This window comes from Populus euphratica, unplaced genomic scaffold, assembly GCF_000495115.2.
Source record: "Populus euphratica unplaced genomic scaffold, PopEup_1.0 scaffold190.1, whole genome shotgun sequence".
In the NCBI taxonomy this organism is placed as follows: domain Eukaryota; kingdom Viridiplantae; phylum Streptophyta; class Magnoliopsida; order Malpighiales; family Salicaceae; genus Populus; species Populus euphratica.
Genome location: NW_011500068.1, coordinates 400,859 through 426,804, shown reverse-complemented (window position 1 = coordinate 426,804; position 25,946 = coordinate 400,859). Strand labels below are relative to the sequence as shown.

The window sequence follows — 25,946 nt, the reverse complement described above, 5'->3', positions numbered from 1 at the left end:
ATTTTAAAAAAAAACACGAATTCTAACGTATAGATAAATGAACCCTCCATCAAGGTGCATGTTGCTAATTCAAAAAAAAAATGTACAGAGCACATATTTGTGTTAGGATTAAGAACTAAGAGTACATATTTGTGTACAGAGCACATATTTGTGGGGATTAGTCGTGGTGCGCGTAAGCTGGCCCGGACACCCCACGTAAATCAAAAAAAAAAAAAAACAAAAAAAAAACAAAAAAAGAAAAAAAGAAATAAGAGTCTTAAAATATATATGGCTTAATGACACTAAATAATATATAGTATAAATCCAAATTAAATCAATTCAATATATATATATATCAATCAATGTTAACACAGAGCGCTTGCTTCTTTAGAGAAGAATGAATTTAAAGCACATTGAGATTGTTGCTTTGCCATGTGAACATTTGAAAGTAGAAGTAAGAACCTTCATAATTTTTTTTTTTCATATATAACATAAATATCATAAAAAATTAATATTTTTTGTATTTTAGTCTAAGGCAGGGCATGAATTGTCTAAAAGGCTCGTGACAAGTGTTTCTTTATACCTCACAAAATCCCACTTCGACAGATATGGGATATAGCTACTCTAGGTCTACAGGAAGCTACTACCATTATAAAAAAAATAAATAAATTCAATCTACTTAATTAATTTATAAAAAAATTTATTGGCTCTTGAAAAATCAAGGCTTCCATGAATTAATTTTTTTTTTTGAAATATACGTATACACAAACATGACTTTAACCCTGTTGATTTTAGTAGAGTTCAAGCTTGTCGCATTTCTTTCACTGTGTTTCTTAGAAAGTTTTCTTAGCCCTCCTCATCTAAAGCTGAAATTCCATTAGAGAATGTATATATAACCGAATCTTGTGTTAAGAATTTGAAAGGCAGATTCAATCTTTTTAAACCAATACAACATATGGTTTTGATTTTTTTAAAATACAATTATTATTTTTAATTAAAAACAACATTGATTTAGAAAAAAACAATTTGATATATCATACAGATTAATTAATAGGCGGACTCATCAAATTATATTGAATTTTATAACTACGATGATTACAAGGATATTATTCATAATTAACTTGTGGCACCCAAAATGCAGAAACAAGACTGGCTGAAGCTTTGTAAATCTTCAACGTGTTCTTCCTTGTTAGGCATTTGAACAAGAATTGAGTTTAACAATTCTACCTAGCTTCTCATTTTCTATTTTCTTTTGAGAAGGAAGAACTCTGCCCAGCATAAATTCACCTTACTGCCCCCGATATTTCTATAATTTAAATCTATAGAAGAACTACCGATCCAGGATGCAGCATCCTGACATGTTAGTGATTAATGTCATTTTTTCAATAACAGTACACAATGAAACTGGTATAGATGCTTTGCTAGACACTGAAACAGCTTTAGCCATGTGTTTGTGTGATCGGAACAAGACCCTTGCTGCCATTCTCTCTCCCTGCATAAAGATATTGTGGCAGTGTATTAGTCATGTGGTTGAGCAATACATCACAAAACACCAGAAGTTTGATTATAGTTAAAAGCTGTGAACATCATAATTAATTGGTGGCAGCTTATAGTTACATGCTGTGAACATCATAATTAATCGGTAGCAGCTCCCCAACACACAAAAAGGCCGGCGAGGTGACATGTTGTGGATGTCACAGCTTGTGCAAGCCAACTGCTAGCACAACTTGGTCTCTGTTTTTTCCTTAAACATTTCAACATTACATGGTGGCCTCTAAGAGCCAAACAAGAATATCTAACAAAGCAAGTGGTACTATAGCAAGGGCGGGCTCAGCAGTTTTTTTGTCCTGGACTATTAGATATATATAAATTATTTTTTAAAATTAATCATTCATTTATATATATAAATTTTTCAAGTTAATATTAAAGTTTTAATCCGAGTTTAAAGTATATAAAATTAAAAAAAAATACACTATCAAAATCGAACCCTTTCATGTTTTATGGAATAGAATTTTATTATAATTGAAACCAAATTAATATTTTCAACAAGTTGTCGTTCAATGTAAATCATCATAAAATATGCTAAAAATTTATTTTTTATTTTATTGTGAAACAGAATTTTAACATATTTTATTGTTGAAAATGTTTACTTTGTGATGGTAATAAAAATGGACAAAGTCAAAATAAAACGAATTAACACGTTAATCAAATGATAGGACTGTAATTTATTTATTTCAATTAATCCTTGATATAATTTAAAAATAATAAATATATTCTAAAAGTTCTTATAATGAATAGTATTAATCTTCTAATAATATTTTATCTTATATCTTAAATAATATATTTTTTATTTATTGAAATCTTCAGAAAAAAGATACGGGAATTCTAATGTCAAAGCGCGGGTTTTTTAATGGGAATATATTTAGCCAATCTGAGAATCACTGAAAAAACTTTTTTCATAACTTATTCAAACTATTAATTGCTGCATTTGGAGGTTAGGATTTATTTTTTTACCTAGTCTACAGCCCCCCTTCAGCCTTGTATACCCCTCCGCCCGGGGACCATAGAGAGATTGATGCAGCAACTTTTTTAGGTCTTGTAAAGGTAGCTCATTATATATTTGATTATGTAGCGACCGAGAATCAAATATCATGGTAGGAGCTAGCTAGTCACTCTATCGAAGGGCCAAGTGGAATCGCCTGTATGTAAATCTTATCCTTGTTTGGGCCATTTCTGATGCAACAACAAGTATCTGTGTGAAAGCAGGTTGTCCGTGATGTTGATAGCCACCTGCCGACTTTATGCTCAAGTATCAATTGATGTTACACGTGTTGAATATGAATCATAATTTTCATTCAACAAAAGGGTTAAAGTTAATCTTTCACTGGAAGCCACAAGGCTGGCTGAGGAATAAAAACTGCTATAAAAAACCTGAAGAGTCGTTTGTTCTTAGCTTTTACAAAATAAAAGTATTGAGCGGAGAAAGTAACTTGGACTTGAATACTTAATGCCTAGACGTGTTGGAAACTACTACAGCTATGATGCTAGAAAAACTTTGGACCGGACCATCCTTTGGTATTCATGAAATATCAAAGAGCTCACCAGACAGCAATGTTAAGCCTACTGATGTTCACTTGAAATAGACATGGGAGAACGATACAACTATGGCTGATGCGATAAATTCTCCTTTACGATAGAGATAATAAAGGTGTAGACAAAGAGGTAGCCGTCTTTAGAGATGGAGCTCAAAGTCTACAAAAGTGGTGAGGTATCCATTTTGGAGCATTCAGAAAAAAATAACAATAAAGAAGATATTGAAAGACTGCTGCCGAAAGCCGCCCGGCCCTAGCAGGTTCTTTTCCTGATAGAAGCAAGTTTGGACTTTTGTCTAGTTGAAGGCGGCAAGAATTTTGCTCAAGGAAAGATTCACATGCATTATTAGAGAGGAGGAGGATTGATGGCTCATTGGGTGTTTGTGTGTGTATTTGTATTTATTTTTTTTCAACATCAAAATTAGATTTCAAAACAGCAGACACTGTATGTCAAAGCATCCCCACTTGGTGCATGCACAAAGTAGGCAACATCAGATGGGTTCTACCTTACAGATCCGGAGGGGAAAAAAAGTTGATAAGATGATTCAGAAATCTCAACCATGTGATTTGCAGACTATTCTAAGCAAAACCATATATATATATATATATATATATATACACATGAACATCAAACAGTATCGATAGTCAACCAATTTGATCTGAACCTAACCAGGTTAGGTAATGAGCAGGCCAACTTTAGTTGAATTCAATTTCTGCATTGAAGAATTCAGAACTTGAGATGGTCACTGTTTCAATTAAAATGAACTCAGTATCTCACCTATAAAAAATCTTGCTGCGGCTATGCGATTTGTGGTGTTAGACTTTGGTTGTTTATCTATCCCTCGTTCACCGGAATTCAGGTAACCTAAGCATGGATCAAGTATGCTAAAACAGATATCACCAAGGTGAAGGTGGACAATGCCTGCAGGATCATTCGAAATGCAATACACGAGATTAGATTCGTTGTTAATTATGTTTAAAACCAAAACATGGTGATGATGAGAGAAAATATGAGTTACTTTTATATTGGATGCCGAGGAATAAATTATTCCAGGAAGATTGCCCTGCAATCTGATGTTAAAAACTGGAGTGCCGTCGGGATAAAAGAGCCCGTAGTTCCTTTCAGATGTCGGACCAGGCTTTAAATTCTCGTTAAATAGTGCAAAAACATATATGTCAACCGGCACGGATGGTTTTGCTGGTGTGCCTTGCTTCTGCTGAATTCTCTTCAACAGATTACTATGATATAGCTCTGCGTTTTGTAGTGTTGATCCGACCTCGGTAGGATCCCCCTTGGATGGCCAACCTGTCTCTGAGATCTTAACTTCAATATCTGTATGTCCGATTGCTTTAATTGCTGAATACACAGCATCTACTTGAGCGTACAACATATTATCATAATGCAGATTTGTGTTTGGATCTGTCATCCCTTCGTTAGGCTGGAAGAGGACATAATCTAGAGGTATTTGGTCTGGGTTATCCTTGTATGCGAAAAAGGGATATGCGTTGATAAGGAATGGTGACTTGGTTTGAGAATGAAAATCCAAGATCGCATGCATGTATTCGATAATATCTTGCCGGAAAGTCCCGGATGAAGGAGGGTATGAATTTCCTATGATGGTAAAGGGATGTGCAGTAGTGACAATCACTTGTTTATCTAATCCAAGATTAACAAGAGTGTTATGCACCATCTTCATTGCCGGAAGGAGATTTGACCATAACTGAGTATCATTGCTCATGAACACCTCGTTCCCGACAGAGATGCAAGTGATTTTGGTTTGAGCGAGGTAGGGTTGAAGATGCTGTTGAACCCAGTTTTGAGCTTTGACAGGGTCAGCCATGTCTTGGAGGTACTCGTTCCCAATCCCAACAATGAATTCAACACTTGAATTAGAAAAGGCCTGCAGGACTTTGGGATCGGCATCATAGAGTTTTAACCTGCTGACGTCGAGGGATTGAAGCATCACGGAAACACGGGAGGGAGATGGGAGGTTGTCGGCAATCTGTCCATAGTTAATTCCAAGCCCAGCACCAAGGACTCGGACACCTGAATCCGAAAAACAGAGTTTTCAGTTGGACAAACTTAACCATGATAGGAAAACCAAAGAATAAAGGAACAAGAACCAGAACCATCCAGCATCACAACACACAATTCAAAAATGCAGAAGATACGGGGATTAGCTTCTAGTCAGGATCCGAAATTAAAATATGCGTGCAAACATGTATTGAAGAAAATATGATCATGATGCCCACATGAAAAAAAATATCAAAATATTTTTTAAAAAAAAAACCTCGGAAGGGACATAAAAAAACTTTCTCAGTCTAAAACTGAACAAGAATAAAATTTACTAGCTTTGTATGCCACAATGAATGTTCAACAAGTAACAGGATCCTTTACAGTTCATAATTATTCCCATCAAGCTCTAGTTAGATTAAAGTCCCAGTTCCAAACTCATAAAAGGGAACCCGCCTAGAGAAGAAACACAAAAACAGGTAAATCCCGCTGAATTCACCACAGACATAGGAAAATAAATGCAAAAGGGATCAGTTATTTTAATATTGGTGGTAATTTCGCAGACCTTGGTTTCCAAGCTCGAATATACAGTATACAACAATAAAAAAGGCAACCAAGTTAAGCCAGCAACTTAAGCATATATTTTTCTTTCCTCGCACTTTCCTGGAAAACAAACAAGCAGAACAATGCATGCAAAAGGCAGTCGAAACAAGAAAGAACTAACCTGAAAGAGTGAGAAGCATGGAAAGAAGATGGAGATGGACAGAGTAAGTGGCCATAACTGATCTGATATTAGTTTAAACGAGGCCACACAACAGACAGACAGACTTTTCTGTTTGCCCACTAACAAAGCAGTATTGCAAGATAAAAAGCTATGGTATTTATAGAGTGTTTGCCCTGCGTCAGAGATAGCGATGGCTGCTTTTAGCAAGTTTTCACATCAGTATGGGAATGCGAATTCAGTTTTTCTGAGCTCTCCTATATACATTTTTTGTTTTGTAATCCTTTTTCTGTATTTTAAAGTCCACTTTTTTCCTTAGACGTAAGGGTTTTTTTTCTGTAATTACAAAGCTGTCTCCATCTTGGTCCTGTCACATTTTACATAGCTATTAGCAAATTTATGAAATGATTTTGTTCTTGGATGCACGCACCTGCTATCAAGAGAATATATATTATATTTTGTGGATTTAAGATGCGGTTCATAGGGTTTCGAACAAGTTTTAACGGTTAAGGCATTCTCGAGTTACTGCCATACGTTAGAGATATCATGCGTATCATACACGTGTACCGGTCAAATGTACGAGTGGGAGTTGATCACGAGCAATGTACATACTGGGATATGGGGCGAGGCGGCCATGGAAACAGGATAAGGGAAGCCTTTTCTCAGGCGCAGTAAAGGATCATTAATTAATGGCGTGAGGATCAGCGGCTAGTTATAGCCAGCAACATGACAATTCTCAGCGTGGAGGACGCCAAAGAAAGCGAAAAAGAAATTGCTCTGACCAGATATGTTAAAAAAACAATTATTGAGGAGAAAATGAAGATGGAATTGAATTGAATATACAGTCGGAGATAAGTTCAGCATACCATGTACGAATTTGTGGCCGAAAATTCTATATTTTCAACTCATAAAACTACTGAACTTTTTATTTTTAAAAAAAAACCCATGAGAAGGAAGGGAACATGTGCACGTAAACTTATAGCGCACGCCCTTCGTTGATTAAATAATAGATTGCACACCTAAGCATCTTATTGTTCATCTTGTTTTTATTTATTTAATGGTAAACAATAAAAATATTTTATTGTGCATCAGGATTAGTATTTTATTGCATTTATTTTACCTTTATTTATGGGGATGTATTTTCATGCTCTTGTAATTAGTTTTTTTTTTTTAATAAAAAACGTTAATTTAAACTAAAACAACATCAAATTAGATGCTATTTGTTATAAAATATTTTACAGGATACAATAACACAGTGAGGAAATGATGAACATGCATCTACATGGTAATTAGTAGCAGTCATCAAGAGTTTTACCTCGTGAGTTATTAACTGTGCTATATTCCTCGAGCCTAATCACGAGAGCATAGAATCTTTATCCCTCGATCTGAAATTCTTCTAGTGTTATTACAACAGTTTAATATTTTTGTGTTTTCAAGATTTTTTTAAGATTATTTTATTATTTTAAATTAATTTTTCATTTTCATATGATAATGTTGAAAATAATTTTTAAAGAATTAAAAAATATTATTTTAATATATCTTTAAATAAAAAAAGATTTTAAAAAATAACAATTTGTAAACACCGGCCAACATGATCTCGGCACGATGCGCCACCAGCAAGTGTCGATCAGAGAATCTTGTTTATAATTGATTGATTTGTAGAAAGAAAGAAAGAAGGCGGTGAAAAGAGGAAGAGGAAGCAAAAGGGTGGTCTTTTTCCATGGGGGCCAAACCAACAAGCGACAGCCCACAGCGTAGAGAGAGAGAGAGAGAGAGAGAGAGAGGGAGGGAGGGAGGAAATAACAAAACTACTGAACAGTTAATTAATATTAATAAATAAACGGGTAAAGCTCAGTTTTTGTCCTTACAGTTTGTTAAACAGCCTTTGCCTCTTGAGCTCTGATGCTTCATGAGTTTTCTAGAGATGACGCTTGCAAAGGAAGATGAGAACAGTGATGATAAACAGGACATGTTGCTTATTATTGATATTTTAAAAGGGTTAAAATATACAAAGATATATTTATTTCATGTCTCTGTTATATATATATATCAAGTTTAAATTCATACGAGATTATATTATTTTATATTTAATGTTTATTAAATAAATAAAAATAATAAAATTTAAATTTGAGATCATTTGATAATGAAAACTATCTTAATTTAATAATTTAAATTATTAAATAAAAGTTTAAAATATAAATTACATTATAATCTGAAAATATAAATGTATTCATGCATCCTACGGAAACTCTATCTATAGATTTGAGAAAGGAGGGAAGAGTAAGAAAAACTAAAATGTAAGTTTGAAAGATATCAGTCTCTTTAATTGTTGGTTATTTAGCATTTAAAATTAAAACAATTTTAAATTACGATCACGGAGGTGGGTGGAGTCCACAAGGGTAAGATTAGGAATTACACAGATTACCATTTAATTATTAAACAGTCCAAGCGCTGACGCGAATCCTATGTGGAGTGCACGTGTTAGCCACCGTCCATCACGCGGCTTCCTCGCTATCGAACGTCGGCTCCCCACTCTGCATTTCCACGTGTCATGTTTGTTTTTCTCCAATTAATAAAATCACATCTTATACTTAATGACTTGAAATCGGATTTTAAAAAAAAAAATTGAGAATAAAAAGAAGAGGGAAAGGGTATCCCTCCCTGCAGCCGACCTCTCATGAATCCAATGGATCTCTACAATTAATAAATTAAACAATATATATATATAGCTGTGCATGGTTATTATAATTCTAATTAGAACAAAAGTCCAACAAAACAGTCAAAAGTCCAAATCCAGGTTCAGAGTCAGCACAGACTGCTTGAAGAATTAAAGCTTATCGGATTCTAGGCATGTCTCCGACAGATCAAATCTTACACGTGGGGTTACATGTTTACATATCTAACCATTTCCATTGACCAGATAGAATTAAACTTTAGGTTAAAAAAAAATACAGAATGGAGCTCTCTCTCCCACAGCATAGTCTTAAATTGGAAAAAGGTTGGGCAGGGTCGAAGTATTTTAACCTGGACTGGTCATGAACGATGGTGAGGAGCGGGCAAGCCGTACAAGAAGCACACGGCAATGGAGGGCATTAATCTTGTTCAGGAAACCTAAACGGTGATAACTAGCTAGCTGGTGTCTTGAAATTCACAATACTCTAGCAGCTATCACACGTTAACATAACTGCATTCCTTTGCCTTTACACTCATTTATCATATAACAACCTCGAATTTGAAGAGAACTTACTATCCTTCCATTTCTCTATCAATTTCGATCCAATATTAGTGGATCTAGCAGGCAAGATAATTAGATTTAGTGTCCTAACCAAACATTATAGTTTTGAATTTGACTGTAAAGCAACAATTAATATCCTTAAATAAAATTGCTTAACTGCTAGATTATAGATTATTGGGTTTAGTTAAGCCATCAGACTCAAATGTTATTGTTTAACTATTTAACCGGATTCAAGAAGTTTTGGGCTCGGCAAGAATGCCAAACCCAATAATATAGAGTAGGGCTACCCATTAAAATATAAAAATATTGAGTTCAGCTAGATAAACAAACTTAATATTATTGATTTTCATTGTGAAATCTGACCTAATATTCCTCAATCTAGTTGTAAAACAAGACCTAATATTTTTAGATTTGACGAATAAGTCAATTGAGTCTAGTGGTAGCCAAGTCCCATTGTTATTAGGTCTTGATCCAAAAGGTCAACAATACTTTTTAACTAAAAAACAGTAAAGTAAAGAAAACGCTCTTTGGTGCTTTAATGTTGTCCACATTATAAATATTGTGCGTCTATAATGTGGCTCACAGTATAATACTATGCATGTAGTATTTTTATAATGTATTTTTTTATGTATGCAAAACCAGATCCAGTAGTATTGGATCTAATAGCAAAGCTAAATTTAGTAACATTTTTTAACTAAAAAATAAAAAAGATAATGCTCGATAGTGTTATAATATTGTTCACGATATAAACACTTAATATCTACATTATAATTTACCATATAACAAATTTATATCCATAATATCTCTACGGTGTTTTTCTTATACATTTTAAAATATAATATATAGATTAAATTAATTTAACTTTTGTCGACTGATATAAATCGAAAAATAAATTGATACGCTCGACTTGAGTTTAGTCCCGTATTAACAAGCCTTTGAATTGATTCACGGGACAGTGCTAGGTTTCATAACATTGTCATAAATGACACTCACATTGTATTGCAATGTGATGACGTGAGACTTTAACTTCACTGGTATGAAGAACCACGAGATGGTTTGGACATGGAAAGAGTTGTCCTGACGGTTTAAACATCTGTTTCTTCAAAATCACATCTCAGGTTCGAAAGTGGAAATATTTTATTGATTTTCAAGTCTTGCATGGATATTTTAACTCTAGATAAAATTCTGTTGACAGAGACCTAATCCATACACATTCCACGATGGAATCATGTGCTTTTGATCGAATTTCGATAAAAAAAATAAATCCTCACTGAATTGGATGCGATGGCTTCAAAATGAAAAAAGAAGTTTTAATAATGATTCTTTACCTTAAAAACAGAGTAACCACACTTGTCAGAGTACCAACTACCTGAAACCAGATCTCAAGACATCGTTTGATGGCTGATGTTGTCCTCTAGGAACATAGTGCTTCTTAAAAAAAAGAAAAAAAAAAAAAAAAAAAGGAGGAAAATACTGAACTCTCCATTAGTTTTAAAGCTGGATTGGAAAGAGGCTTTTTGCTATTCCCCATTAGAATTACACTGAAAAGATATCTGTGGCCATTTTCTATGGCCCAGGAGATTATACTAAATTCTTCACTTTCGTGAGATGTTCATGAAAGGCTTAATCTTGAAGGGCTACAAATAATGACCAGACTTTTTCCAGAAATAAAAAAGGAAAGATTGAAGATACTCATTACCTACGAGCATGATTTTTATTAATACATAGTATTTTGTCACTATCATGATGTACAACAGACTATGATAGAGAGTGAATGTTGATTTGTCCATTTGAAGGAGCGACTGCCACATGCAAAAGTTAATGGAAAAGAAAGGAATATAAAAGAAGACGAGTCACTTTCCCCTTTTTTCTTTTTTCTTCATGATTTTCAACTAATGTTGGATTGAAGGCACTGAGATGTCAAGCATTCATATGATAATTGAAGGGCCAAACCTTGTTTGCGATGCAAGTTTCTTGAAAAAAGGTGCTGGATCATTTTTGCTTCACTATCAAGTGTTAAATCGAGGCCTAATCATAGTTCACCAACACAGGATTTCAACAAAAAATAATTACAGCAGTCGAATATTTCCAAGATGTTTCAACTTTGAGTTCCCATTAGAAGATTTTTTATAAAATCATGTTTATAAGAAACCATTAAATTAATCATTTCTGGATTGTTTTAAAAAATACATGAAACTCTAATTCGAATATATTTTGAAAATCACTGTTCAAACGTAGCCCAGACATGTCACTCAAGCGTTATCCAGGCACTAGGAATCCAATCAACCAAATAGATAAAAGGACTTTGGCAGTAAAAATGGGATTTTTCTTTTAAAGAAATAGTATGGCTCGTTAGAATTTTGGATGGACAAATGGGTGTTCTGTGTTGTCTTTCGATTCGAGCTTGATGTATTTATCCATGGATATTTCAATCCTGAGTTCCCATCAGATGAATTTTTTAAACAATCCAAGAAGGATAGATTCATTTACAAAATTCTTTCAAGGAAAATTCGTTTAGATTTAGATTACAATGAGATTCTCAGAGATCACGAGAAACAAAAAAGGAAATGGTGCCTCACCGGTTCTGTCTCCTGCTCAGCCTCTGAAGATGTCAGGGGAACGCAAAGAGTTTTCGGTGATCAAGATGCGAAGGCTAAATGTCAAAACTGGTCTTTCGAATATGTGCTTGTAGTCTTTTTGAAATCATAAAGTTAAACTTTCCTCCAGAAAAACAACGCACTAGCTCTGAGGCAGCCTCGTCCACTCGTTGAAGATTCTTGTCCATCTTGGTCTCATCATCCTCCACAAAATCTTCAAGCTAACTCAACTTACGATCCATTACAAACACTTCCTGTTAGGATAACACACGCACACATATATTTTTTTACCTAGCAAAAAAATCACCCTTGACACCTTTTTCAGGGTTTGGGGGCAGAGCACGGTTTGAAAAACCCAATGAATGCCAAAACCAATCCATCCTCTATGGCATTCCATATTCTCCCATATCACTACACGTTTCCTCAGGATTTCTTAAAATTTCAGTTGTAATCTAAAATCCGTATCATCTCATTAGTAAGAAAATTGCAAAACTGTCGTTGTGATTTTCCTGGAAAGAATTTTGTAAACGAATCTGATCATGTTTGTTTGAAACATTCATCTAATGGAAGCTCGAATTTAAACTTAGACTGAAAGACAACACCGAACAAACCCTTTATCCATCCTAAATTTTTAATGAGCCATACTGTTTTTTTCCCACCCAATTTATAATTCTCTAGCGGGGGATTTGAACCTGAAACCTTCACTTGTGTGGCAATAACTACTCCATCCACCCTTGTATCTTAAAATCCTTGTATTTTAAGGTTTTTTGGGTTTATCCCGTGTCTCTAGGCCCGTCTCGTGTCTTTTATTCCTTTCCTTTCTCAACCATACTCAGCAGTGTTTTTGCCTTTTCCTCTCCTTGAATGGTGACGTTTTTTTGCTTCCATAGGTGCCGGGTTTGGTTAATGTAGATTTTGCTGATGTTCGAGCTATTATGAAAAGATGCAGGCTCTACTCTTTTGGGAACCTGCAAGTAAAAGATCTAAACGACAGAACTTGCTGTTTTCAGATTTTTCTAGTTCTAGCTATTTATGGGCTATACTGGACGAGGTCCAGATGCAATGTCCAATGGAGGTGACTGTCAAACGGTTTTAGAGGCCAAGCCGCAATAAGTGATTTAGTAGACAATGTGGTGGGTTATCGTTTTGTGAGCTCTGAGCAAGTTTCTGTTTCTCCTGTACGTTAGGGGTTTCCCATAACTGACCCAAGTTGATATGAAGGTCTAATAACCTAAATCACAATTGATAATATATAATCATGAGATTGTACATGCAGGCTTCTGGCTTCAGCAAAATACTCGAAAACAATGACAGAATCCGTAGAGCATATTGCCCCCCCATGCAACGGGCCCATCGTCTCCGTGGGCTACAAATACAATAAACCCACGAGAGATACCTAACAAGAAATGATGGAAGCCAAAACTCTGAAAAGTGTCTCAAAACTCGAATACCTCACATAACCTGTGTCCTGCTTTAGTGCTGATAACTTGAAACGTTTTTAACTAAATTTGGAGAGGCGCGCCAGGCCAATGCAATAGTGCAACGCATAGGCGACGCTTGAGAACCCCAGTAGCAAGCTACTGTCACGGGCCCTCCCCCTTAAAAAATTAATTTAATATCGTGTGGACCATTGGTCCACGTATCAGATATTAAACTGATAAGAACAGATACTACACTTGATCTTAGCCAAAAGGCCGAGAAAGGTATGCCTTAATGGATTTCATGCTTCTTTTTTTATACTGTGCGTCTGCACTCTTTTGTGCAAAACGTTTCGATGTGGGACAGAGAAACCACAAACACAACAGAGGTGCTAGGTAGCAGCCTCCCTCCATGAGGATATGAAGGCACTTGTTTCTCAAATCAAAACCAAGGAGGTGTGTGCTTTCCCTTTGGCGACAAGGGGTTAAACCATCAAACACCCCCTGAATCCCTAGCTCTACTTCCAAGGCCCTGATTCCATCAATTCCTAGATTTGTTTTTAATGCTTCAGGAGCAAAACCTCATATGTTTTTTTTTTCAGGGTGGTTGCTATCTTTTGATTGCAAGGGTTGCTCTGCATGATTCGTATCTAGAGTCCAATTGATCTGGCCACAAGCACTTGTCTCGATATGCCCTCTATTCTAGTTTTTGACAAGATTTACAAATGGAGAAAGAACTGTTACAAAACCATAGCAAAAGTACTCAGACAAAGCAACTATAATTTTCTTTCTGACCAAAGGAGGAAAAGGGTTTCATGCCTCAATTTTTTTCGCCTCTTTTAATCGATATTTACAATCTTTTCTATACAAAATGTGCTCTTGTTTGTTGATGAAAAGTGGCAGGAGAATAATTTGTTTGCAGCTTAAAATCTAATATGACTCTTTAAAATCTATTCAGTTTCGTTTTATCTCTTGAATGTCCTGGGCTAGGCTTATGATAACATGAGTACAAGTCGACCATGGAAACCACCTTTTTATCCATCCCAAGGGCATAAAGACAGCTCAGCCCAAACATTGTATGTTTTGGAAGTGGCCATGCCCCATTCTTTATTTCACTGAAACCCCAATATTACTTTTGCTTATGCATGAATACTGGTTTCTGTTGGTTTTCTTGCCTTGCATCTACCTTGTAGCTGTCCCCTTCTCAACTTTGCAGCCATGCTTGCAAGTTTCAACTTTGAGAGTTAAGAGTGAATTAGATTTAGATTACCCCTGAAAACTTCAGAAATCAATTGCAGCATCTATTTATTTACTACAGTACCGTGTAGAAGAAACCATGTTGGAATTACACAACAAAGACGAAATCCCTAGAGAAATAAAGGTCTATGACAGCCTTCACCATCATTTCAATGATCCATAACAATCACAGAACTACATTCCAAGTCAATTCCGATTTCTGACTGCAAAAGCCCTCAGTAAAGATCACCTTCCTTGTGAGTGTGAATCACACAGTCAGAAGTTGGATAGGAAATGCATGTCAGAAGATAGCCCTCCCCCATTTGATTCTCATCGAGGAACGAACCATCAGACTGGTCGACAGAACCTGATGCCACCTTCCCAGCACAGGTAGAGCAAGCCCCAGCCCTGCAAGAATAAGGCAGGTCAATTCCTGCATTCTCAGCAGCATCTAGGATGTACACGTCATCTGGAGCTTCAAATTCATGCTCTGTGCCTTCTGGTGTAATCAACTTAACCTTGTACACTGCCATTGATGCTTTGTAATTGGGGGAGCATTTAAAGCCAAATGACTTAGAGACACTCCTCACTGATCCCAGTGAGGATGGGCTCTTGACAATGGCGCTGGTAAACCGATTTTGGAGTGCAGTTTTGACCACGCTTTGGAAGGGAGCGTTCACTGTTGTCATCTTAACTCCAGAACACAAAATAGAAATTGTCAGCTGGTTAATAAGATGTTTTGATACTTGTAAGAATCGAATGGTTCCATTCTTTTTGCATGGAATTTGAAAGCCCTAATTTTTGTCACCCTACAGCAAGAAATAAATTGCAGGACAAGGTACCAAATTCCATTTTATAAAAGCCACTGTTGAATCATTCATTGGCAGTGTCACTCAACAGCCATCTCATTGGAGGTTTTCATATTTGTATAGCACCACAACAAAACGAATCAGACATGCTAAGGAAGCTGCATCATTATTGACAGGAAAAGCAGCATTGATCAAAATTCAAAAGTATTGAGCAAGGAAATCCTAAGAACAAGTTAAAAAAATAAAAATAAAAGGCTCCCTGCTCCTAGCCCATGGATTCTTAAATACCTTCAAGCATACAATCACATCATATTTAAATACAACAGGGTAGCAGTGTATGCCTCACCTATATTCACAACAAAATGGAACCAAATAATCCATTCCTACAGTGAGAAGGCATTTGATGTTTGGAGCACTATGAGAAGAGCAAGCTAATGGCTCTCCGCTCTTCACTCGAGGCTCCATCTTATAAAAGATAACATAAAGGAAGTAAAAGCCAAGATTAGCTACTCATTCTTGGAAAGAAAGAAAAATAACAATCCCCTACTCTTTTGTAAATCGAAGTTCATAAAATTAGTTAGAATGCTAATTGCTAAAGAAGTTTAGCAGTAATAAAGGAACTAGAAAAACTTGATATCATAGGCAACCCAGATTCAAAACATTCTCAGCTTAGCATGTACACACAAACATAATTTGCAGCAAGCTCCGGAAAACACAGGAACAATACACAAGAATTAGCTCCACGACAAACAATGCAAGATCAGCTAGCAAGATGGTTCCTTTTCGTTGCAAAGCGAGTAAAAAAAATAAACTTTTAGACTAGAGCTTTCACAGCCCAAATAAGCCCTGATCACAAGGCTGAGGCGCAATAAAAATATAAAAACTCTCATTTTCACCAATTGATTGACTCCTAACACTACTGGTGTTAAACTTCCAAACCCAGCTTCTCAATTTTCCCTTTCTTTCCAAAATGTCACCCATTTGAAGACTAAACCGAATATCCTAGACCTAACTAGTTAAAAAATCATAAAAGAACTTTAATGAAACATGTAAGAATTAAGAATCAAGCGAGTGGCTTGAAAAAAACGTCAAACAAATCAAAGGGCTATTAATAAGATGTTGTTTTCAGTAATTTTCCTTTCCATTAAACCTCAATATTTAGAAAACAAAACGAAAAACAGGAACCACAAATTGATTAAAGACTCAAACTTGTTTTGTTCTTGTCGACCAAAACAAGATACAGGAGGGAGGGAGGGGGAGAGAGAGAGAGAGAGAGAGAGAGAGGTTCCCACTGTCAGAAAGACACAGACATTTTACATACCCCACAGATTCCATAGAATCAAGAACTACATCACATTAAAAAAAAATAGAACCAAGCAAAACAACATAAACTTCAAAGAGAATCAAACCACTGAAAAATAACCTAACACTAGGGAGAAAAAGGAGCTTACTTTGGTGGGGTGGCCAGGTTTCTTCAGATGAGGCGGAGAGTACGATGTTGTAGAGAAGAGGTGGTGTTGATATTACTTGAAGAGATGCTGCTGGTGGCTTTTGGGATCTTTGAAAGGGAAGAGGCGGCTCTTTTTAAAGCGAAAGACTGATTGCCCCAAGTGCTACCACCACTGTCCATGAACACTAGGAATAACCTAGTTGGATTGGAGCCAGCCACTAATTAGTATTTTATTAGCCGTCACTAATCTACCTAATTAACAAGTTTTTAATTGATTATTTTTTCTAGTTTACTTGAACGCCCATGTTCATCTCTTTTTTTTCCTTTCCATTTAAATTCTATATGTCATGGAATCAATTTTTTTTTTAAAGAATGGCATTGAATCAAATTCAACAATCTATAAATAAATCAAGTGCCTTTTTAGCATTGGTGTAATGCTTATGTCTGAGATCACTGAATTTGAGTACGATAGAATATTGTGTCTTTCTTAATTTCATGATATGTTTTTTTGTGTTTGTAAAATAGTGAAATGATAAGCAATTATAATATTCCGAGGAATTTTTTTTAATTAACATTTGTTAGATTGTTATAGATCTATCATTTTATTCTACAATATTCATCCTAACAGAGTGATAGAGTCTAATTTATTTATTTTTGAAAAAAAAAGGAGACAAAGAACAAGGGAGATAGACTTGACTTTAAGATCTTAAAATCAAGAGCCTTGTTTGTAGTTGTATTAACTGAACAATTTTTTTATGTAATTATCTGTATTTTTAAAAGTAATTACAACTCTTTAAACAAGTTTGGAATTAACATTTCCAAGAAAAACGTTCAGAATCCTAAACAAGTATAAGAAATACAAGAAAAGAAAAGAGAATATTAAATTAAGGATGTAGATTTAAAATTAAATACAAAAATAATAAAATTGAAAAAAAAAAAAATTTTATTTTAAAATTTTTCAAACCTCAAATGGTTATAACGAGTCGACCTGTCATAAGTTCAAGTGTGTAAAATCTATTGAAATAAATTAAATTTATGGATTAAATAAAATTTTTTAATTAATATAAGTTGGTGATTATGTATCTTTGGGCCGGTAATCACTGCAAGATTATCAATATATATAATATTTTACCTGTCTATAAAATATCTAATTGGTCTGCTTTGATTTTTAATCCATTTTAAAAATTCATCTAATAATAATTAAAAAAAACTCAATTTATTGTGATTAAAATTAAATATTCAAATATCTCTCTTTTTTTAGGATAAATAAATTAATCTATCTAACTAGGCCTAGATTAGCTTTTATATTGAAAAATATCTAATTGGTCTGCTTTGATTTTTAACCCATTTTAAAAATTCATCTAATAATAATTAAAAAAAACTCAATTCATTGTGATTAAAATTAAATATTCAAATATCTCGCTTTTTTTAGGATAAATAAGTTAATCTATCTAACTAGGCCTAGATTAGCTTTTATATTAAAAAATATTAGAAACTAATTCGATGAAAATTGAACTCAAAATAATAACAATTTAGATTGATTTAGATAATTTAAAATGACTCATCCAACCCATGACTTGAATTTTGAACAAAAACATGGACTAAACTGAGTTTTATAAATATATTTATCACAATGATGGAAGGCTACATACATCCATGAAATTACCTAAATCAAATTGTATCATGCAGAAAAAGTTGTGTTGACTTGCTTGGATCAACAGTTAGCGGACATAAAAGGATCATAGAATTCTTTGTGGGTTCATTAGTTTGAAGTCCTTGAGAAAAAAACTTAGGAAATTAGAGTGTAAAATGAACATAATACACCACACACACACACACACATAATATATACTTGAATACATATACATATACATATATATATAGACACTCCACTCCCAACATTGTTTTGGTGTCCAGGGAAGCACTGTGCATGAACCTCGATCCTAGTACAATGAGCATACAGATCAGAAGTGGTTCCAAGCAGCAGCAGCAGCAAATCCTTCATCACACAGATTAAATCGAATCTCTGAATTGCTGGAGTTACTTGGGAAGCATTATGTCGTAACTCGCAATCCATGAAATGCAAAGCACTTGGACACTGCCTCCGTGAAACAGCAGGATATGCTTCCTTGGCCAGAATGACGCTGCGAAATGTCCCCACAGATCAACAAATCTATGTCAGATATTGGATATGAGGAGAAATAATGGATAAACAACAACCGCACAATGTTTTACTTCACAGATTGATCGTAGTTGTCTTTCCTCTTGTGTCTAGCTAGATGATCAAATGCCATCTTTTAATTTTACTACAAGCATAATGATACATTGAACTGCACTTTTGCTGTAGGGTTTTAGATTCTGTTTCATTAAAAAAAACTTATCATATATATATTTGGTAGCTCGTGACCTTAGAAATCAGGATAGATTGACGGTTATCAAACTTTCATGATATAGATCTTGAGATTGACGGGTTAACCTAACTAATTCTAAGTTAACTCGTAAAGTTTTTTTCTATTTAGTTATTTAATTTTTATGATATGAATTTTAGGTGTGATTGATTAACCTAGTTTGAAGGGTTAATCTAGTTAATTTAGATATTTTTCTATTTTTTATTAGTTTTTTTTTTTATGTAGGCTTTTTTTCTTTGTTTTTTATTTTAAATTAATATTTTTTTAGTATTTTTTTCCTATTTCATTTTTTTCTTTTTAATTATTATTATTTTTTAAAATTTAGTTTGTTAATATTAAATTTTTTTCTATTTAGTTTTCAAATTTTCATGACACGGATCCCAAATTAGATGGATTAACTTGGTTTGACGGGTTAACCCAGTTAATTCGTATTTTTTTATTTTTCTTCATTAGTTTTTTTCTTCTTGTAGGTTTTTTTTCTTTGTTTTTTTCTTTTTAATTATTTTTTTGTTTAATTTAGTTTATTAATGTTAATTATTTTCTATTTAATTATCACATTCTCATTACACGAATCCTAAATTTGACGGGTTAACCTGATTTGATGGACTAACCTAATTGATTCAATTTTTTTTCTTTATTAGTTTTTTTCTTTAAATATTATAATTAACTATAACTAAAAGACATCAATCTTTTTTCTTCCAATTTCATGACACAAATCCCAAATTTGATGGGTTAACTTAGTTTGAAGGGTTAAAACAGTTGATTCATATTTTTTTTCTTTTTCTTAAATAGTTTTTTCCATTTAATTTCATCTTTTAATATTAATTTGATTAAGAATTAAACTTTATGATTTATTTTGTTTATTGTTCATTAGATTATTATAATCTTACGAGGGAATTTTACTATACCATTTATTGCAAAGCATTATTCATCGAAATAATGTTTTGCTTTATTGTTTTTTTCTTTTCAGTTTATCTTTTTTTTTTTAATTTCATTCTGTAATATTAAATTTTTTTTAATTATCACATTTTTATAACAAAACCTTGTAACCAGATCCATATTTAAGGTTTTGAGTTCGATGTTACAACCAAACTCACTTAAACTTGAATAATGTAAATTTAATATTATTATTAATATTATAAATATAATTTTTGAGTCAGGAAAAACAGACAAATTCAATACTTTAGATATAATTTTATAGAAAAAAATTTAACTCGTGATATAGGGCATGCAACTTTTCTAATAGAATCTAAAGCAAAATCATTCATTGCAGCACTTATATATATAAAAATATTTCTTACTTCAATATTAAATATATCCTTTCCAAATTTATTTTTCATAAAATTTCCACTCATTAACGTCAATGCACGATCGAGATTCTTATTCAAATATATGATCTCGAGAAAGATATTCGGTTAACATTACTCTTTTTTATACCTCTATATACATCCTTCTCACGCGTGAAGCATAATTATGATAAACATAATCATTATATATTAATATAGTTATCCTGAACTTGTTATTAAATCTTAAATCTATTAGCATGTCCAAGAGATCAGGAGCAGACTCCCAGACATTCAATAAATAAGATTTCTCCTCGGATAATCTATATATTAAGAAAATTCCTTCCTGTTGGCCAACCATTAATTTCCACTATATATAACAGATATAATTTTAAGAACAAAAATTTATGTATATATGCATCAGGAAAATATTATTTTATATATTATTAAGCAGTAGATAAAGCCCTGGATGATCAATTCTGTATGAGAATTATAATATTTTTGTGTGCTGTATCCTTTTTTATTACTTGCACAACAAAATCAAACGACAATATATGTATCAAGGGAAATTATCTCAAATATGCAAAATTTAAATTTGGCGACGTTTTTCTATTTTTTTTCCAGCAATAATATTGGAAAATTCTACTTTATTAAGCATGTAATTATTGTCGAAATCTTCATCTTGGAGGGAAAGAAATAAATATGGTAGTAACATTAAATGTTGGAATATTTTCTGAGATTCCTGGAGGGAAGGCCAATAAGGCCCTGTTCCTCAATTAGTCTTTAAAGGCTCCACTCTTTGATATTTACCATCTCTCTTTTCCTTCCTTTTCATCTTCAACCCCTAGCTAATTAAGAAGAAAAATGTTGTTTAGTATTTCTTGGTTACGGTTTTTAATTCTGTGCATGGCCTTTATCCCTTCTTGTGTTCTTGGGTTCTCATCACATGGTTTACCTACTTCATCGTTTAATGAATCATTCATTAGTTTATTTGGGAATGATCATGTGATTTTTCTTGACGATGAACGAAAATCAGTTCAAATTTCCCTTGATCAAAGTTCAGGTTCTGGTTTTGCGTCACAACTCACGTATCTCTATTCATATTTCAGTGCTTCCATCAAATTACCAGGAAATTACACCGCTGGAGTTGTTGTCTCTTACTACACATCAAATGCTGATGAGTACACAACTAATCACGATGAGATTGATTTCGAGTTCTTGGGAAATACTGGAGGCAAACCTTGGACCCTCCAGACCAATTTCTATGGCAATGGAAGTACAGGTAGGGGACGTGAAGAGAGGTACACTCTTTGGTTTGATCCCACTCAAGATTTCCATTCGTATAGTATTCTTTGGACCAGTACATGGATCGTTTACTACGTGGATGATGTTCCTGTTAGAGTGGTTCAAAAGATTGATGCCATGGGTGGAGATTTTCCCTCTAAGGCTATGACTTTATTTGCTACAATATGGGATGGATCTAACTGGGCAACAGGTGGAGGCCAAAACAAGGTTGATTATAAATATGCTCCTTTCATCGCTAAATATTCCAGTTTTGTGCTGTATGGATGCTCAGCCAACCCAGCCCGAGAAGAGTCAGCTGCTGAAATGTGTGGTAATGCCGCAGATTTGAATTCTTTCAATGGTTTGACAACTGAGAGCAAGGGGAAAATGGAGAAATTTAGGATTGAACATTTGATTTATTCTTATTGCGATGATCGTTCTCGATATCCAACTCCATTGCCTGAGTGCAATTTAAGAGGAAAATCTAGCTGATCAATATATCGACCATGAATGTTTAATATTTATAATTAATTACGAACGAGAATGATGATTGATTTTTTTAGCAATTAATTAATTAATGGTATTAATTACTTTGATATTAATTTAATTAACGCGTGTATGCGTGCGCTAATGAAACAATACCTCGAACCAAGTATGGTTTTAATCATCTTAGTTATTAGAACAGCAAGTAATTTACTTGGTAGACTATAAGTAATTAAGTGCATGCGAAGCCTTTTCTCACTCCAATACAAATGCTAAACTTGAGATAGATTTACATATATCCTTGAACAGCTAGCTAAACACACTTCCGCCTAGCCATAGATATTAAGCCACACTAATCATGTTCTTGCTTTAAAGTTTAATCTATCATGTCCCTTAATTAGTTCATTTATAAGATCAAGAAATAATTAATAAGATCATCAACACGTGCTGGCTAGATCATAGCTACTTATATATATGATCTAGCTAGCTGGTGGTAATCAAGGAAGAGGCTGTTTATTAATTAAAGATAATATGATTGATCGTGATCATCAACACCTACTTGCTATGCCCAGTCTTGGAGAGCTTCCTTTACGTCCCTCAGCAACAAGGGATTCGCGAGCTGATGAAATTCCGTTGGGGGCTAGCAACTCATCAAAGGCGGAACAGTCGATCCAATCCTTGAGCGAATCCTCTTGACCCCATGTATCTGGTATCATGACCCTGCCTGCTACCTCTTCTCTATGCTTCTTCAATCTTTCACGTCCACTATCTTTATGCAACAGCGCTTCATGACCAGCCCCACAATCTCCATCATGATGTGGAGAAACTGCGCTGGTACTTGCTTGATAAGTGGAGAATGCAAGAATATTCTGGCTAGTGGATCTAGTAGAAGCAATAATATTTGAGTGATTATTAACTATATTAATGGTGGGATCTTCTTCTTTCTTGGATGAGAAATGGATTCCTTCCATCTTGCTATCCTTCTTCAATAATGGTGTGCTGAGAGAGAGAGAGAGAGAGAGAGATGGGCAATGTTATAGAAAAATAGGTTTAATTTTTGCGAGAATAACATATAATCAGAGAGTGCAAGAGAGTAAAGAACAACGTATGGGGGAGCAAGATTACACGTCACGAGTTTTTGCTTCGTATGGTGCATGACATCTACGCCTCACACTTTATGTTAACAGTGAAATTTGTGTGGTTAGTTATCACAGAGAGAGAGAGAGAGAGAGAGACAGAGACAGAGAGATGTTGGAACAGTAGTTTTTTTTTAGAGTTATATGTTTACAATATAATGTTTATTACTCTCCCGAGAGATAAGAAAAAAAAAATAAAGACAAATAAAATATATTAATATGTATATTTTGTTTAAAAAAATACAAAAATCTATTTTAAAACCGTCATGAAAACATTTATTTTATATTTACTTTTATGTTCTTTTAATTAAACATGTTTTTGTCTTCATTGTTTTTCATATTTTATGTTTTGAAATAATAATCAAATTTTGGATGGGTTTGTTGAGTTGATTGAGAATGTATTTGGTTAAAATATTATTTGTCAAAATTTTAATTTTTTTATTGTTTTAATATATTAATATTAAAAATAAAAAAATATTATTGCTAGAGGTGGAAAAGGGGGCACGCGGGGATTGTTCTCTGGATACAAAGATGTGGACATGTGCGAAACAAAATGCCAGATATTTTAATGGAAACAAGCTTTCAATTATTTTGAGGAAGCTTCGAATATATATATGTGTTAATTGGTCAAAATTAATATTTTTTATTTGATTTGGATTTATTATTCCATCTATAAAACTTGTTAAATGTTGGGTTCAAAATTCTACCCAGAAAATTTACATTGAAATTCAATGAGAAGAACATATATAGACATAAGTTTGACGGGCTCAAGTAACAACCACAATTAAATGCAAGAATATTATTTTACTTTATTATTGGATATCTCCCCTCTAATTTAATTTTCATCTTGGTCCAGACTAGCACGTAGTTTAGATTATCGATCTTTTAAAATATTTCTTAGATTTTACTTTTAAATAATTTCATGTGATCATATTAAAATTAAAAAATTATTATTTTAATTAAAAAAATATTTTTTAAAGGCATCATATGCTACCATATAATAGACATTAAAACACACGCTTAAAGGTGTCCACAAGCGCACAAACCCTAACTTATCTGGGCTAATAATATCTATGGGCTTCAAACAGAACAAACCCTAACCTTTGTAAGCCCACTTTCTGTATCTTATCCTCAATATGTTCCTTCCCCGACCACCACAAACCGTTGGCCTAAACAGAAAACCAGGGCTTCAACGGGAGGTTTCTGCTTCTATTTTTACACGCCTGTGTCACAATCATCAAGACTCCCATGTATATGTTTTGTCTACAGTCTACATGGGTCTAGTTTATTTTTCTTGTCTTTAACTTACAGTATCATATCATATCATATATATATATATATTCCTGTACTGCTTGATATACTCTTTTTTCTTTTCCTTTTTTGGTATATACTAATTAAATACTAGTCTTTTTTACTCTGAATTAAATCCCACTCCTGCATACATTTGAGATGGATAAGACTGAATTATTTTCTGTAATAAAAAAAATGAAAAAACCATGATTTTGGCACATCCCCCATTATATTGGAATAAAAAAACAAAAACAAATTTCCTGTTTACAAAGACTACTATGACCAATCAATGGAATTACCTGAGGATTTTACCCATCATCATGTATATATGGACAAGAATTCTGGAAACATGAGGCTCTCTTGCTACCCGATGATGAACAAATCTTGAAGATTAAACAAGAAAAAAAAAAGATAAAGAAATTGATCATTTAAATATTAACAGCTAATTTATACTATCAGTCGTTGATGAGAAGTGCAGGCTCTACGTCCCTCAGCAACAAGTGCTTCACGAGCTGATGTGATTCCATCTGGGGCTAACAACTTGTCAAATGAAGAATAATCAATCCAATCTGTAAGCAAATTCTCTTGACCCCATGTTTCTGGTATCATAACCTTACCACTCACTTCTTCTCTATGCCTCTTTAGCGTCTCACGTCCTGTAGAACTTTCTTTGTGCATTAATATCAATGCTTCAGCTTGCTCTTTCACCTCGTTACTAACATGTTCTACTCTTGTATAAGAAGCCAAACTTTGATGAGCTTGTGGCAGCTGATGGTGTTCTTTCATTGAAGACTTCTTCATGGTTTGTACTGAGGGTTCTGCCCTAGAGGGTGACTTCGGCTGCAAAGAAAATGCAAAATCCGGGTGGGGGGTTCTCTTGGATTTGAGGAGGGTTGTTCTTCCATTGATGAGAAAGGTGTGCCCTCCATTTTGGAGCAAAGTAATGGGGTTTGCTAAGCTTGGGAGAGGTAGCTAGGTTTTTATAAGGCTCGAGGTTTATAAAATCTTGATTGAGTGTAAGAGAGGATGAAGGGGCAAGTGTTAATAATACAAGTCACATGCGTGAATTTTATTGCATGGTATGTGACAACCCTACGTCTCATCATTCATGCTTGTTAATGGGGTCAGATTTGAGTGTTCTAATTTGTCATAGAAAGGTAGATTTCCATAGTATATAGCAGTAGTCTTCCTCTTCCTTTTGTGTGTGTGCGTGTATTGAATGGTCGAAAGTGGCCAACAAGGGCGTGCCCTAATTTGGTCCAACAGGGATGGTGGATTTGATTTGGGATCTAATTAAGGTGGAGGAGGATGAGCACCAAGATTGATTTTCCAGGGAGCAAACATGTGGATGAGTATAAGAAAAGAAGGGGATCACAGAAATTGGTTTCTCGAGGAACAGATTAATTTATGGCATTTATCCAAACAAGATGAGATATTTTTTGAGAGAAACATACTTTAGTGGCTTAATGCTATGTTTAAGATTAGTAACCTTTTTCGAATCCCCCCCCCCC

General features: G+C 34.1%; 4 protein-coding genes across 10 annotated transcripts; 1 reads left to right on the top strand and 3 right to left on the bottom strand.

Moving 5' to 3' along the window:
- Positions 1–1,069: 1,069 nt before the first annotated feature.
- On the bottom strand, positions 1,070–6,070 carry LOC105108349 (glucan endo-1,3-beta-glucosidase 14-like). Of its 5 annotated transcripts, none has more exons than XR_839033.1 (4): positions 5,810–6,070; positions 4,091–5,124; positions 3,850–3,993; positions 1,070–1,471 (listed from the first exon to the last, which is right to left on the bottom strand). XR_839033.1 is itself a non-coding variant. In XM_011002634.1 (3 exons), exons 1-3 carry the CDS (start codon positions 5,862–5,864, stop codon positions 3,937–3,939), a joined length of 1,146 nt encoding a protein of 381 aa, XP_011000936.1. In that variant the 5' UTR covers positions 5,865–6,070; the 3' UTR covers positions 3,676–3,936. The 5 variants fall into 5 exon arrangements, 2 of the variants coding, with proteins under 2 accessions (XP_011000936.1, XP_011000937.1); XR_839034.1 differs by lacking the exon at positions 1,070–1,471 and adding an exon at positions 2,559–2,776; XR_839035.1 differs by lacking the exon at positions 1,070–1,471 and adding an exon at positions 2,559–2,769.
- Positions 6,071–14,325: 8,255 nt separating this feature from the next.
- Positions 14,326–16,755, bottom strand: LOC105108348 (ferredoxin, root R-B1-like). 3 transcript variants are annotated; one of them, XM_011002632.1, is made up of 2 exons: positions 16,553–16,755; positions 14,326–14,986 (listed from the first exon to the last, which is right to left on the bottom strand). In XM_011002632.1, exon 2 carries the CDS (start codon positions 14,979–14,981, stop codon positions 14,529–14,531), a length of 453 nt encoding a protein of 150 aa, XP_011000934.1. In that variant the 5' UTR covers positions 14,982–14,986; positions 16,553–16,755; the 3' UTR covers positions 14,326–14,528. The 3 variants fall into 3 exon arrangements, with proteins under 3 accessions (XP_011000934.1, XP_011000933.1, XP_011000935.1); XM_011002631.1 differs by having other exon boundaries at positions 14,326–14,981; positions 16,553–16,752; XM_011002633.1 differs by lacking the exon at positions 16,553–16,755 and adding an exon at positions 15,913–16,325 and having other exon boundaries at positions 14,326–14,981.
- Positions 16,756–21,127: 4,372 nt separating this feature from the next.
- LOC105108347 (probable xyloglucan endotransglucosylase/hydrolase protein 27) lies at positions 21,128–22,103 on the top strand. Its single transcript, XM_011002629.1, has one exon. The coding sequence runs from the start codon at positions 21,149–21,151 to the stop codon at positions 22,016–22,018; it is 870 nt and encodes a 289-aa protein (XP_011000931.1). The 5' UTR covers positions 21,128–21,148; the 3' UTR covers positions 22,019–22,103.
- Positions 22,104–22,259: 156 nt separating this feature from the next.
- Positions 22,260–23,101, bottom strand: LOC105108346 (uncharacterized). The gene has a single exon (XM_011002628.1). It carries the CDS (start codon positions 22,978–22,980, stop codon positions 22,558–22,560), a length of 423 nt encoding a protein of 140 aa, XP_011000930.1. The 5' UTR covers positions 22,981–23,101; the 3' UTR covers positions 22,260–22,557.
- Positions 23,102–25,946: the final 2,845 nt, after the last annotated feature.